Source organism: Cyclopterus lumpus, chromosome 20 (genome assembly GCF_009769545.1).
Source record: "Cyclopterus lumpus isolate fCycLum1 chromosome 20, fCycLum1.pri, whole genome shotgun sequence".
In the NCBI taxonomy this organism is placed as follows: Eukaryota; Metazoa; Chordata; class Actinopteri; order Perciformes; family Cyclopteridae; genus Cyclopterus; species Cyclopterus lumpus.
Window position 1 is genome coordinate 1,896,536 of NC_046985.1, and position 16,851 is coordinate 1,913,386.

At 41.6% G+C, this 16,851-nt stretch overlaps 2 protein-coding genes across 2 annotated transcripts; both read left to right on the top strand.

Annotated features, from left to right (window-relative positions):
• The first annotated feature begins 6,810 nt into the window (after nucleotides 1-6,810).
• Nucleotides 6,811-13,189, top strand: LOC117749879 (A-agglutinin anchorage subunit-like). The gene is made up of 5 exons (XM_034560697.1): nucleotides 6,811-7,005; nucleotides 7,105-7,213; nucleotides 7,604-7,678; nucleotides 7,809-8,000; nucleotides 13,111-13,189. Exons 1-5 carry the CDS (start codon nucleotides 6,921-6,923, stop codon nucleotides 13,187-13,189), a joined length of 540 nt encoding a protein of 179 aa, XP_034416588.1. The 5' UTR covers nucleotides 6,811-6,920.
• Nucleotides 13,190-13,203: 14 nt separating this feature from the next.
• ccl34b.4 (chemokine (C-C motif) ligand 34b, duplicate 4) lies at nucleotides 13,204-16,592 on the top strand. The gene is made up of 4 exons (XM_034560512.1): nucleotides 13,204-13,314; nucleotides 15,733-15,856; nucleotides 15,999-16,057; nucleotides 16,439-16,592. The coding sequence occupies exons 1-4, from the start codon at nucleotides 13,242-13,244 to the stop codon at nucleotides 16,462-16,464; spliced, it is 282 nt and encodes a 93-aa protein (XP_034416403.1). The 5' UTR covers nucleotides 13,204-13,241; the 3' UTR covers nucleotides 16,465-16,592.
• The last annotated feature ends 259 nt before the right edge of the window (nucleotides 16,593-16,851 follow it).

Below are 16,851 nucleotides of genomic sequence, written 5' to 3' on the forward strand. Positions count from 1 at the left end.
ATGTAGAGACTTTCTGCTGTCCTGATGTCAATGGGGAGCTCGTTCCACCAATGAGGAGCCAGCACAGCAAACAGTCGTGACTTTGTTGAGTGTTTAGCTCGAAGTGAAGGAGCTACAAGCCGATTGGCAGAAGCCGAGCGAAGTGAACGGGCTGGGGTGTGAGGTTTGACCATGTCCTGGATGTAGACCGGACCCGATCTGTTCGCAGCACGGTACCCAAGTACCAATGTTTTGAAGCGGATGCGGGCGGCCACCGGTAACCAGTGAAGGTCGCGGAGGAGCGGAGGATTGTGGGTACATTTCGGGAGGTTGAAGACCAGTCGAGCAGCTGCATTCTGGATGAGCTGTAGAGGTCGAATGGCATTAGCAGGAAGACCTGCCAAGAGGGAGTTGCAATAGTCCAGCCGTGAGATGACCAGAGCCTGGACCAGAACCTGTGCCGCCTTCTGAGTGAGAAGGGGTCGTATTCTCCTGATGTTGTACAGCATGTACCTACAGGAGGGTGTTATTGCGGTAATGTTGGCAGTCAGGGAGAGTTGACTGTCGAGCGTCACTCCGAGGTTCCTGGCAGTCGGAGTCGGAACCAGCACTGAGTTGTTGAAGTTAATAGTCAGGTCGTGGGTGGGAGAGCCTTTTCCTGGAAGGAGGAGAAGTTCAGTCTTGTCCGGGTTAATTTTCAGGTGGTGTGCGGACATCCACTGAGAGATGTCAGTCAGACAGGCAGAGATTCGTGCTGCTACCCGTGCTTCAGATTGGGGAAACGAGAGGATCAGTGGGGTGTCGTCAGCATAGCTGTGGTAGGTGAAGCCATGCGAGCGAATGACAGAGCCAAGAGAGTTGGTGTACAGAGAGAAGAGAAGAGGACCAAGGACTGAACCCTGAGGGACCCCAGTAGTCAGAAGACAAGGCTCAGACACAGATCCTCTCCAGGTTACCCGGTAAGAGCGGTCGGTGAGGTAGGATGAGAAGAGTGAGAGCAGAGCCTGAGATACCAGGTCCTGGAGGGAGGACATGAGGATCTGGTGGTTCACTGTGTCAAAGGCAGCGGAAAGGTCTAGAAGGATGAGGACAGAGGAGAGAGAGGCTGCTCTAGCAGTGTGAAGCTGCTCAGAGACAGCGAGGAGGGCAGTCTCTGTTGAGTGGCCTGTCTTGAATCCAGACTGGTGGGGGTCTAGAAGGTTGTTACAGTAATGGCAGGTTTGGACCTGGAAACTAAATCATTTAAATGTGTCTGCATGCGTCAGGGTGAGCATGAATGTGCTGAGTGTGAGTGTGTGTGCGTATATAAGTATACTTATATACTCATACTTATATACTTATACTTATATACTCATACTTATATACTCATACTTATATACTCATACTTATATACTTATACACTCATACTTATATACTCATACTTATATACTCATACTTATATACTTATATACTCATACTTATATACTTATACTTATATACTCATACTTATATAAGTATACTTATATACTCATACTTATATACTTATACTTATATACTCATACTTATATACTCATACTTATATACTCATACTTATATACTCATACTTATATACTTATACACTCATACTTATATACTCATACTTATATACTTATATACTCATACTTATATAAGTATACTTATATACTCATACTTATATACTCATACTTATATACTCATACTTATACTTATACACTCATACTTATATACTCATACTTATATACTTATACTTATATACTCATACTTATACTCATACTTATATACTCATACTTATATACTCATATTTATATACTTATACTTATATACTCATACTTATATACTTATATACTCATACTTATATACTCATACTTATATACTTATACACTCATACTTATATACTCATACTTATATACTCATACTTATATACTTATACTTATATACTCATACTTATATAAGTATACTTATATACTCATACTTATATACTCATACTTATATACTCATACTTATACTTATACACTCATACTTATATACTCATACTTATATACTTATATACTCATACTTATACTCATACTTATATACTCATACTTATATACTCATACTTATATACTTATACTTATATACTCATACTTATATACTTATATACTCATACTTATATACTCATACTTATATACTTATACACTCATACTTATATACTCATACTTATATACTCATACTTATATACTTATACTTATATACTCATACTTATATACTTATACTTATATACTCATTCTTATATACTCATACTTATATACTCATACTTATATACTCATACTTATATACTTATACACTCATACTTATATACTCATACTTATATACTCATACTTATATACTTATACTTATATACTCATACTTATATACTTATACTTATATACTCATACTTATATACTCATACTTATATACTCATACTTATATACTCATACTTATAAAAGCTCATTTAGATATTAATAAGTTGTGGTCGTGTTTTGAAGGCTGCAGATGAAAGCAGCTGTGAGACGTCGTCGTCTAGAAGCAACAACAACGTACATCTCAGCTGACTGTGGCTCACGGCCCAGTGTGGCTGGATGTGGTATCCCAGCATGCATCATTCCCTCTAATTGTCTTTTATACATTTGGACCAGCTGGCTGCAGGTTTCCTGAGGTCAGCGTTAAGGGTTTCAGGAGAGTGAGGCCTCTCTCTGTGGTGGAAGTGGTTCTCATCACCCGTCACTTACTGGCACGTCCTCACAGAGGTGTGAACTTCACTTCAGCTCATTTATTTAAAGTGACACCTCGGAAAAGGATTTGTTTGATTTCCGAGAAAACGCGGAACGCACGAAGAATCCAGGTCCAAAATGAGACGAAGAAAACCATGAAATGTATACAATAAATATATGTAATATATATATAATATTTATATATATTATTTATATGTTATATATATATTATATATAATAGATAATATATATATATATAAAAATTTATATAAATATTAAAGAAATATTCAAACAAATAGAATATCTATATACAATATATATAACGATAACATATATATAATATACATAATATATAATGTATATAATATGTACATATATATTATATATAATGTATATAATATATATATATAATATATACATATATTATATATATACACAAAATGATGTTTAATATATATGTAATATATATTAAACATTGTAAAACCAGCACTAAGAACTGAAGAGAATTGTTAAAAGTATGATTTTTGAACAGTGTGAAATAAGACATGTGATCAATCAGCTGCACTGTAATTTAAAAAAAAGAAGAAGAAAAGTGAAACATGCTAATGAGGCGAGTTATCCGCTCTGACCACCTGACCACCTGACCACCTGACCACCTGACCACATCCAGGAGATGATGTCACCGCTTCAGGGATTCTAGCTGGTGAGAAACTGACCGTCGCTTCATCACGTCCTGTGAAACAGGCTCAATGAGCATGACGCGTGTCACATGACCAGTCACACCTCCCACTGGCCTGTGTGCATCAGCACTTCTTCTGCAGCTCGGGGCAGGAAGTGGACGGGAGGAGCAGGAAGTGGTCGAGGGGGGTTACCGTTGGTGGAAATATTCTCTTTCCGTTGCACGTGGAAACCACAAAGTCACACAATTTCTAAAGCATATGTTCCTTTAGATATTCATCTGTTTACCTTTCATTAAAAAGAGATGGCTCATTTTATATTAAATACCACCTGCTAATACACAAGGTGATCCGGGCTGGAGCTGCTGTAGTGGAGCAAACACACGTCACAAACAAACAGACAAACAAACAAACAAACAAACAATTTATTTCCAGATCTGGGCACAAACACATGTTTGTTTGTGTTGTTTGACTGGAGAAGTTAAAGCAGTAGTAGAAGTTACCACTCGGTACTCAGGGGTTCTCCAACAGAACCCGGTTCTAATTTCTGTCTCGTTGTCTCTTTGTCTCTGTGTCTTCTCTCTCTCTCTTTGTCTTTCTCTTTGTCTCTCTGCCTCTCTGTCTCTTTGTCTTTCTCTTTGTCTCTCTGTCTGTCTGTCTCTTTGTCTCTTTGTCTCTCTGTCTCTTTGTCTCTGTGTCTTCTCTCTCTTTGTCTTTCTCTTTGTCTCTTTGTCTCTGTGTCTTCTCTCTCTCTGCCTCTCTGTCTCTTTGTCTTTCTCTTTGTCTCTCTGTCTCTCTGTCTCTTTGTCTCTTTGTCTCTGTGTCTTCTCTCTTTCTCTTTGCCTCTCTGTCTCTGTCTTCTCTCTCTTTGTCTTTCTCTTTGTCTCTCTGCCTGAAACGTGTGAATATATAAAGGAAATAGCTTCAGTCTGTCGTGTAAACGCTACATGGTACAGCTACACGCTACAGCTACAGGCTACAGGCTACATGGTACAGCTACAGGCTACAGCTACAGGCTACAGCCTATACGCTACATGGTACAGCTAAAGGCTACAGGCTACATAGTACAGCTACAGCTACAGGCTACAGCCTACAGGCTACATGGTACAGCTACAGGCTACAGGTTACAGGCTACAGGCTACACGCTACATGGTACAGCTACAGGCTACAGGCTACAGGCTACACGCTACATGGTACAGTTACAGGCTACAGGCTACAGCTACACGCTACATGGTACAGCTACAGGCTACAGCTACACGCTACATGGTACAGCTACAGGCTACAGGCTACACGCTACATGGTACAGCTACAGGCTACAGGCTACAGGTTACAGGCTACAGACTACACGCTACATGGTACAGCTACAGGCTACAGGCTACAGCTACACGCTACATGGTACAGCTACAGGCTACAGGCTACAGCTACACGCTACATGGTACAGCTACAGGCTAGTGCTGAATAAGCCTGAAGCTACGACGCTTCACTCGGCTCATATTTCACTCTCGGATGTTCAAAAAGAGCAGAAGACAAGTCTGTGGTATAAAAACAGCAGAATAAACATCTTCATGAACTCAGACAGGTGAACAAGTCTTCTTAGTGGAAGCACTGCAGTGAAATATGGATTTTAAAGACAATAATTAATAATAATGACAGTAGCATTGTCTTCGTGTCCACATGAGTAACATTTTGAAACTCCTTCCATGCTGCTCGACATGGCGATGAAGTGAGCCTCAGTCTTCTTCTCTCTCGTCATGGCAACGCAGGAGAAGTAATGATGCACCTGTTGCATGTTTCAAGTGGGAAAGTCTCTGCAAGCCAGAAGTAATCCGCTGTGTTGCAACCGAGAGGAGAAGAAGGAGAAGAAGAGGAAGAAGAAGAAGAAGAGGAAGGAAAGCAGGAAGGAAGTCTCACTCTGCTGTTGAATGCCACACATTGTGCACAGCTGAGGCCTTTATTTATACATTATTCAGAGGCAACTCACATACAAATAAAATGTATATATAATATGTAAACAAGCCTATTAAATAATGACATCAATAATATTAATGGCAGCTAAAATATATATATATATATAATATCAAAATAACTTGTTTATACTATCACACTCAAGTTACCCATTTATTTTATATATATATATATATATATATATCAAAAATGTATATATACATATACATATAATTATATATATATAAAATTCTTTAACTAAATCAAAACCAGTTATTTTGAAATTAAATATATATATATTTTTTTACTCGAGATCTTCATGAGACGATTTAGCATTTTAAGTGGATCGTGGTAAATTATTCGTATAATCGAGTGTCCAATCTATTTATAATGTAGAAAAATGTGTCCTGATTTGAAACTGAGCTATTTATACTTAAATGTAAATATTTAAGTGTCTTTGAGATCTGTGAGGCAATACAAATATTAAAAGGTAAGTTTAAAGCACATTTTGACGATTATCGGGCAAAATGATACACGATGTCGCAATGATTGTGGCCAGTAACCTTTCGTTTATCTGGTCTGATGCATCGATCTCATTGGTTTAGCCTGAGTCATGTCATGCCCCCCCCCCCCCCCCCCCCCCCCCCTCAGTTTCTCAGAAAGAAGCTTATTTAAAAACACGTTAGAAATGAATCACCGACTGTGAAGACACCAAAACCCCAACGGCTGCACGGTCAGCTCCTCCACTGAAGCTGGAGGCTCGGAACCCACTCGGATCCACTTGGACCCACTTGGATCCAATTGGACCCACTTGGACCCACTTGGATCCAATTGGACCCACTTGGACCCACTTGGGCTAAAAGACTTTCAGCGATTTAGGTTTTGTTTTCATGTGAAACCAGTGGAGCACAACGATGCTTTCACTTCCACGTTCAGATCATATGACGAGAAGAAGAAGACTGAAAGTCTTCATTAACTACCTTTCCATTGTTTGCCAATATTTATAAAACAAATAACTCAAGAAATTAAACATGTGTTTTATCTTTATCATGATTTTTGACTGAGTGAATCTGAAGACGTGTTCTAGTGCTCGACTTCTAGTTTCCAAAGAGGAGCAGGACTTTTATTTTGAAAAACCAGACCACAGAGACACAAAAAGCCCTGAAAGTAGTTTTGGGGTTCAGACCTTCTGGCCTCAGTTTATCTGAGTCCCTTCAGGTCGACCTTTGACCCGAGGGGCTCCTCACGGCTCCACGCCGTCACGAAGAAAACGTGATGTAATGATCGTTTCCACTGAAACCTTATGATGAAAGTGCTTCCTGTGGGTCAGCTGTCACTTCGTGGAAACACCCCCCCCCCCCCCCCCCCCCCCGAACGCCAGCCGGTCATTCATTGAGACGGAGAGGAAAGGAGAAGGGGAGGAGGAAGATGAGCAACCGGAGAAGATCCCACTTCCTCTTCTTCAGGCCTTTAAGTATCCGCCGTCTCCAGACGTCCGTCACTTCACCACCGAGCAGAGGAAAAGATATATATTTATATATATAAATAATCACCGTCTCCTCGATATCTCACGTCTATCATCTGCTTCTGGAAGATGGAAAACCGTGGCAGCGCGACGAAGAGCGCGATGAAGAGCGTGCTGGTCGCCATCGTCCTGGTGGCTCGGTTCGGATCGGCAGGTGAGAATCGAGATTAAAGAGTTAAAAAGAAGACGGTCTTATTCCCTTTTATTTTATTGTGTATCGTTCCCGACGTTAATATTAATATTCTCCCCTCAGCGGAGAAGCTGGCGTCCTGCTGCACGAAGGTCACCAGGCAGGAGATCGCCGACCCCGTCATCGGGTACCTGGTGCAGCCGCCCAACCCGCCCTGCGTCAAGGCCGTCATGTGAGTGCAGAGTTCAACCCCCGCCCTAGTCGATGTGTCCTTGAGCAAGGCACTTAAGCCTGAATTGTTCCCTGTAGCTGTTCTAAATTAATTAATTAATTAATCCTGTAATTTCCCCACTGAGGGACTAATAAAGGATTATCTTATCTTATCTTATCTTCTACAGAGTGTTAATGTAACATGACTGTAAGTCAAATGACATGTAATGTAATGTAAAAGATCATTAATATCTCCGTTTAGTTCTTTTTTTTTAAAAACTGTATTTCTTTGCATTTCCTGTGAACTGACATTATTAAATCGTCACGACGACGACGACGACGTGCAGCGCGATACCTCCATGAATACTTTACATATTCATTTATTCACATTTATTTATTCTCACGTCTGCAGCTTTCAAACGAAGACGGGTCTTTACTGCAGTCAGCTGACGGCGCCCTGGGTCCACCGCAAGATCATCGCCTTCCGGTGAGTTCATCGTGACGCCTGTTCACCTCCTCCTCTCCTCCTCCTCTCCTCCTCCTCTCCTCCTCTCCTCCTCCTCCCTCCTTCATGAACCTGTGGACTCATATGTTTCTGTTTTTCTTTCCTCTCACAGGGCAGAAAAAGCTCGGGCCATCGTTTCATCTCTGGTCCGGTCGTCTCCAGTCTCCCTCCTCTCCCTCATCACATCCACAGCCTCCCCATCTTCATCCTACTCCTCCCCATCATCGTCCTCCTCCCCATCATCATCCTCCTCCACATCTTCATACTCCTCCTCCCCATCATCATCCTCCTCCCCATCATCATCCTCCTCCACATCTTCATACTCCTCCTCCCCATCATCATCCTCCTCCCCATCATCATCCTCCTCCACATCTTCATACTCCTCCTCCCCATCATCATCCTCCTCCTCATCATCATCCTCCTCCACATCTTCATACTCCTCCTCCCCATCATCATCCTCCTCCCCATCATCATCCTCCTCCACATCTTCATACTCCTCCTCCCCATCATCATCCTCCTCCTCCCCATCTTCATCCTCCCCATCTTCCTTCCCCTCCTCCCCATCTTCATCCTCCTCCTCATCTTCATCCTCCTCCCCATCTTCATCCTCCCCATCTTCCTCCTCCTCTCTTCCTCCCACCTAACAATCCTCCTCCTCCAACCCATCTTCCTTCCTCCCTCTTCCTCCTCCTCCTCTTCTCTTCTTCCTCCTCCTCTTCTCCTCTTTCTCCTCCTCCTCCTCTTCCTCCTCCTCCTCGTCCAGCCAATGAAAACAAAGACTGACTTCATGAAGAAGTTCTGACGTTTGAAAACAAGAAAGAAAAGCACTTGAAGAACAGAATAATGTTAAATTATTATTATTATTATGTTCAATATTTAGTTTCTTTCAACGCCTTGAAGAGTGAAGTTATTTATTAATTTAATTTAATTGACCTGTGCTGAAGCATTCTTGTATTTATTAATACCAGATGTATTTATTAATGTTTACAAGTAACAACTTAACGATTACGGTATTATATATTTATTTGAAAACTTGTGAAAACGTGAAATTGGTCATAAATAAAAGTTGCACATGTGATCCTGTGTGTTCATCTGTTCCTGCGTCTACAGCAGCTATGATGATTTTACCCATGATGCACCATGGCTTGTGGCAGCTGCATGTGGAACATTAACATTAGTGAACATGAGTACTGGCTGAAGGTAAATGATAACATTCTCATGATGCGTTCAGACTCTGCTCAGTGAACATGAGTACTGGCTGAAGGTAAATGATAACGTTCTCATGATGCGTTCAGACTCTGCTCAGTGAACATGAGTACTGGCTGAAGGTAAATGATAACGTTCTCATGATGCGTTCAGGCTCCGCTCAGTGAACATGAGTACTGGCTGAAGGTAAATGATAACGTTCTCATGATGCGTTCAGGCTCTGCTCAGTGAACACGAGTACTGGCTGAAGGTAAATGATAACGTTCTCATGATGCGTTCAGACTCTGCTCAGTGAACATGAGTACTGGCTGAAGGTAAATGATAACGTTCTCATGATGCGTTCAGGCTCTGCTCAGTGAACACGAGTACTGGCTGAAGGTACATGATAACGTTCTCATGATGCGTTCAGGCTCCGCTCAGTGAACATGAGTACTGGCTGAAGGTAAATGATAACGTTCTCATGATGCGTTCAGGCTCTGCTCAGTGAACACGAGTACTGGCTGAAGGTAAATGATAACGTTCTCATGATGCGTTCAGACTCTGCTCAGTGAACATGAGTACTGGCTGAAGGTAAATGATAACGTTCTCATGATGCGTTCAGGCTCTGCTCAGTGAACATGAGTACTGGCTGAAGGTAAATGATAACGTTCTCATGATGCGTTCAGACTCTGCTCAGTGAACACGAGTACTGGCTGAAGGTAAATGATAACGTTCTCATGATGCGTTCAGACTCTGCTCAGTGAACATGAGTACTGGCTGAAGGTAAATGATAACGTTCTCATGATGCGTTCAGGCTCCGCTCAGTGAACATGAGTACTGGCTGAAGGTAAATGATAACGTTCTCATGATGCGTTCAGGCTCCGCTCAGTGAACATGAGTACTGGCTGAAGGTAAATGATAACGTTCTCATGATGCGTTCAGGCTCCGCTCAGTGAACATGAGTACTTGCTGAAGGTAAATGATAACGTTCTCATGATGCGTTCAGGCTCTGCTCAGTGAACATGAGTACTGGCTGAAGGTAAATGATAACGTTCTCATGATGCGTTCAGGCTCCGCTCAGTGAACATGAGTACTGGCTGAAGGTAAATGATAACGTTCTCATGATGCGTTCAGGCTCTGCTCAGTGAACATGAGTACTGGCTGAAGGTAAATGATAACGTTCTCATGATGCGTTCAGGCTCCGCTCAGTGAACATGAGTACTGGCTGAAGGTAAATGATAACGTTCTCATGATGCGTTCAGGCTCTGCTCAGTGAACATGAGTACTGGCTGAAGGTAAATGATAACGTTCTCATGATGCGTTCAGGCTCCGCTCAGTGAACATGAGTACTGGCTGAAGGTAAATGATAACATTCTCATGATGCGTTCAGGCTCTGCTCAGTGAACATGAGTACTGGCTGAAGGTAAATGATAATGTTCTCATGATGCGTTCAGGCTCTGCTCAGTGAACATTTATACTGGCTGAAGGTAAATGATAACATTCTCATGATGCGTTCAGGCTCTGCTCAGTGAACATGAGTACTGGCTGAAGGTAAATGATAATGTTCTCATAATGCGTTCAGGCTCTGCTCAGTGAACATGAGTACTGGCTGAAGGTAAATGATAACATTCTCATGATGCGTTCAGGCTCCGCTCAGTGAACATGAGTACTGGCTGAAGGTAAATGATAACATTCTCATGATGCGTTCAGGCTCCGCTCAGTGAACATGAGTACTGGCTGAAGGTAAATGATAACGTTCTCATGATGCGTTCAGGCTCTGCTCAGTGAACATGAGTACTGGCTGAAGGTAAATGATAACGTTCTCATGATGCGTTCAGGCTCTGCTCAGTGAACATGAGTACTGGCTGAAGGTAAATGATAACGTTCTCATGATGCGTTCAGGCTCCGCTCAGTGAACATGAGTACTTGCTGAAGGTAAATGATAACGTTCTCATGATGCGTTCAGGCTCCGCTCAGTGAACATGAGTACTTGCTGAAGGTAAATGATAACGTTCTCATGATGCGTTCAGGCTCCGCTCAGTGAACATGAGTACTGGCTGAAGGTAAATGATAACGTTCTCATGATGCGTTCAGGCTCTGCTCAGTGAACATGAGTACTGGCTGAAGGTAAATGATAACATTCTCATGATGCGTTCAGGCTCTGCTCAGTGAACATGAGTACTGGCTAAAGGTAAATGATAATGTTCTCATGATGCGTTCAGGCTCTGCTCAGTGAACATGAGTACTGGCTGAAGGTAAATGATAACATTCTCATGATGCGTTCAGGCTCCGCTCAGTGAACATGAGTACTGGCTGAAGGTAAATGATAACATTCTCATGATGCGTTCAGGCTCCGCTCAGTGAACATGAGTACTGGCTGAAGGTAAATGATAACGTTCTCATGATGCGTTCAGGCTCCGCTCAGTGAACATGAGTACTGGCTGAAGGTAAATGATAACGTTCTCATGATGCGTTCAGGCTCCGCTCAGTGAACATGAGTACTGGCTGAAGGTAAATGATAACGTTCTCATGATGCGTTCAGGCTCTGCTCAGTGAACATGAGTACTGGCTGAAGGTAAATGATAACGTTCTCATGATGCGTTCAGGCTCCGCTCAGTGAACATGAGTACTGGCTGAAGGTAAATGATAACGTTCTCATGATGCGTTCAGGCTCTGCTCAGTGAACATGAGTACTGGCTGAAGGTAAATGATAATGTTCTCATGATGCGTTCAGGCTCTGCTCAGTGAACATGAGTACTGGCTGAAGGTAAATGATAACATTCTCATGATGCGTTCAGGCTCCGCTCAGTGAACATGAGTACTGGCTGAAGGTAAATGATAACGTTCTCATGATGCGTTCAGGCTCCGCTCAGTGAACATGAGTACTGGCTGAAGGTAAATGATAACGTTCTCATGATGCGTTCAGGCTCTGCTCAGTGAACATGAGTACTGGCTGAAGGTAAATGATAATGTTCTCATGATGCGTTCAGGCTCTGCTCAGTGAACATGAGTACTGGCTGAAGGTAAATGATAACGTTCTCATGATGCGTTCAGGCTCCGCTCAGTGAACATGAGTACTTGCTGAAGGTAAATGATAACGTTCTCATGATGCGTTCAGGCTCTGCTCAGTGAACATGAGTACTGGCTGAAGGTAAATGATAACGTTCTCATGATGCGTTCAGGCTCCGCTCAGTGAACATGAGTACTGGCTGAAGGTAAATGATAACGTTCTCATGATGCGTTCAGGCTCTGCTCAGTGAACATGAGTACCGGCTGAAGGTAAATGATAACATTCTCATGATGCGTTCAGGCTCTGCTCAGTGAACATGAGTACTGGCTGAAGGTAAATGATAACGTTCTCATGATGCGTTCAGGCTCTGCTCAGTGAACATGAGTACCGGCTGAAGGTAAATGATAACGTTCTCATGATGCGTTCAGGTGTAATCTAGTAAAATGTAGTATTGGTGCTAGATGTTTTCACATGAATATAAAATAGATATTAGATCATTAATTATGAGCTGTTTAACTTCCTAAAGCTCATTATTACACTTCATTAACGATGATGAATATAAATATATTTCATTTACTTTTTATTTGATTATTCACTAGTAATAAGGTGAAAAACAATATACATATACACACATATATATTTATATATATATATATACGTGTGTATATATATATATATTTATATATACACACATATATATATATATATATATATATATATTGTCATTGTCATCATTTCTGTTCGTGATACTTCAAGAGAAGTTATGAATACTTTTGAACTTTGTGACTTTAATTTTTTATATTTATGTGTAAACTAAATAATCATATTCTGTGTAAATATATCACTGATATGAGGAAACACGTCAACAACAACAAGCTGAGCTTCTGTTTCACACTTTACAAGTGTGAGTGTGAGTGTGTAAGTGTGAGTGTGTGAGTGTGTGTGTGTGTGAGTGTGTGTGAGTGTGAGTGTGTGAGTGTGAGTGTGTGAGTGTGTGTGTGTGTGAGTGTGTGTGTGAGTGTGTGTGTGTGTGTGTGAGTGTGATTGTGTTGTGTGTGAGTGTGAGTGTGTGTGTAAGTGTGAGTGTGTGAGTGTGTGTGTGTGTGAGTGTGTGTGTGAGTGTGTGTGTGTGTGTGTGAGTGTGATTGTGTTGTGTGTGAGTGTGTGTGAGTGTGTGAGTGTGAGTGTCTGTGTGTGTGGGTGTCCGGTTGTTTCCCAGAAAGCGATGCTTGAAGGCCGGAGGTGTGAACCCCTTGAACGCGTCGTCAGCGGTTGCCTTGACAACGACTCCCCGATAAAAGGAGAGTCGGTCGGTCGTCTCGAGGAGTCGTAGCCGCCGCGCCGTAGAAGATGTCCAGAGGGGTCGTGACCTTCGCTCTGCTGCTCTCACTGGCTCTGTGCTTCAGGCCCTCTGCAGCAAACAGTAAGGACCAAACCCTCAATAATACATTGTTGTTGTTGTTGTTGTTGTTCTTCCAGACGCACAGTCACAGTTTGGATTTTTGGCTATCAGAATTAATTTAATTTAATTGATATATTTAGCTTGTTTATATTATCATTTTTGTTATAATTCTTTTATTAGATTATATTTATATGTATATATATATATACATTTATTTATTAACATTTGTATTTATACATTTTAATTAGTTCGTGCAGCAACAAGTAAACAACATATTTGATATTTATATTCATTCTGTGTTAAAGTTAAACAGCTCATAATTAAAAATCTAATATCTATAAATATATATATATATAATATTTATATATTCATATTTATGTGAAAACATCTTGATTTATTCTAGTTCATCACCAACACTACATTTTACTAGATTACATGAACGCACCATGAGAACCTATCATTTACCTTCAGCCAGTACTCATGTTCACTGAGCAGAGCCTGAACGCATCATGAGAACGTTATCATTTACCTTCAGCCAGCACTCATTTTCACTGAGCAGAGCCTGAACGCATCATGAGAATGTTATCATTTACCTTTTAGCCAGTACTCATGTTCACTGAGCAGAGCCTGAACGCATCATGAGAACGTTATCATTTACCTTCAGCTAGTACTCATGTTCACTGAGCAGAGTCTGAACGCATCATGAGAACGTTATCATTTACCTTCAGCTAGTACTCATGTTCACTGAGCAGAGCCTGAACGCATCATGATGTAAGTGAAGTGAACCTCCTGGTTCTCCAGCTGGATAAGAAAACTTTGATGAACACATGAACTCGTGAACTCGTGAACTCATGAACTCATGAACTCGTGAACTCATGAACACATGAACTCATGAACTCATGAACACATGAACTCTTGAACACATGAACTCATGAACACATGAACTCTTGAACACATGAACTCTTGAACTCATGAACACATGAACCTATGAACTCGTGAACTCGTGAACTCATGAACACATGAACTCATGAACTCATGAACACATGAACCTATGAACTCATGAACACATGAACTCATGAACACATGAACCTATGAACTCATGAACTCATGAACACATGAACTCTTGAACACATGAACTCATGAACACATGAACTCTTGAACACATGAACTCATGAACACATGAACTCATGAACACATGAACTCATGAACACATGAACTCTTGAACACATGAACTCTTGAACTCATGAACACATGAACCTATGAACTCGTGAACTCATGAACACATGAACTCATGAACTCATGAACACATGAACTCATGAACACATGAACCTATGAACTCATGAACACATGAACTCATGAACACATGAACCTATGAACTCATGAACTCATGAACACATGAACTCTTGAACACATGAACTCATGAACACATGAACTCTTGAACACATGAACTCATGAACACATGAACCTATGAACTCGTGAACTTGTGAACTCATGAACACATGAACTCATGAACTCATGAACACATGAACTCTTGAACACATGAACTCATGAACACATGAACTCTTGAACACATGAACTCGTGAACTCATGAACACATGAACTCATGAACACATGAACACATGAACACATGAACTCTTGAACACATGAACTCGTGAACTCGTGAACTCGTGAACTCGTAAACTCGTGAACTCATGAACACATGAACTCTTGAACTCTTGAACTCTTGAACTCATGAACACATGAACTCATGAACACATGAACACATGAACTCTTGAACACATGAACTCTTGAACTCTTGAACTCATGAACACATGAACACATGAACTCTTGAACACATGAACTCATGAACTCGTGAACTCGTGAACTCATGAACTCATGAACTCATGAACACATGAACTCTTGAACACATGAACTCATGAACTCTTGAACTCATGAACACATGAACTCATGAACACATGAACACATGAACTCATGAACACATGAACACATGAACTCTTGAACACATGAACTCATGAACTCGTGAACTCGTGAACTCATGAACTCATGAACTCATGAACACGTGAACTCTTGAACACATGAACTCATGAACTCATGAACTCTTGAACACATGAACTCATGAACTCTTGAACTCTTGAACACATGAACCTATGAACACATGAACTCTTGAACACATGAACTCATGAACTCATGAACTCATGAACACGTGAACTCTTGAACACATGAACTCATGAACTCATGAACTCGTGAACTCATGAACTCATGAACTCATGAACACATGAACTCATGAACTCATGAACACATGAACTCTTGAACACATGAACTCTTGAACACATGAACTCTTGAACACATGAACCTATGAACACATGAACTCTTGAACACATGAACTCATGAACACATGAACCTATGAACACATGAACTCCGTGCTCCTCTTGCCCTCAGGGCGTTTCCCGTACAGGAAGCTGCTGTGCTGCACTAAAGTCTCCTCTTCCAACATGACCAGCAAAGTGATCGGCCACACGTATAGAAAACAACCTTTGACCTCTCGCTGCCCGGAGGCCTTAATGTGAGTTCACACACACACACACACACACACACACACACACACACACACACACACACACACACACACACACACACACACACACACACACACACACACACTGAAGACTCTCCCTCGTTCACTCGTTTCCTTTCCTTCGTCACAGCTTCGCCACACAAGCAGGAACGGTGTGCGTGGATCCGGCGGCCGAGTGGGCCCAGAGGCGTGAGTACCCTCACAAGAATTCTGGTTCCACAGAGAACCTTTCAGAGCGAGGTTCTTTAAAGAACCATGTCCTTAAACTGTTCTTTAATAAAGAACCCACGAAAGCGCCTAAAAGAACCTTTATGTTTACGTTATTTACGGGCCCAAAATGTTGCATAAATTCAGCTACAAACGGTTCTCTGAGTCTATGACTACCATCAGCCCCAGACCTTGGCAAGGTTGGTCTTCTCCAACAAGGTGGAACCTTTTAATGTCCCAACAGAACCATATCCCAAACACAGAACCACCCAAGGGATTAAAGGGTTCTTCTGGGAACCACGCAGCCTTCTAAAGAACAATTTAGGAACCGTAGTGACGCGCCGACGCTCTCTTCTCTTGCAGTCGCTGCCAGGATGACGAGGCTGTGAGGGACGACGCGCCTTTGAAGCCAGACGCATTTTGCATCCCCAAACTGAATTTTTTAACGAGACAATTAGCCGGGTGTGATTTAAATTCTGTTTCAAGGGTATTGTTGACGATGTTTTCTGCCCTCCAAGGTCGTGACACGGTCTTTCCTTGGAAAAATGTAATAAAAATATAATAAACAAACCGCTTTGGACTCTTGTGTGTTGGTAAACTCTCCACTGGACTGTGGTGCCCCCTAGTGGCAACTCGGTAGAACAACACCGGTTAAACAGCCAGTGTGTGACCTTTGACACGACGAGTCTAGCGTAACCTTTGACACTTCTTGTATAGTATATATTTATTTTAGCTCTCAGATAGCTAAGTTCAGTTAGCTTTAAGCTAAAGACACT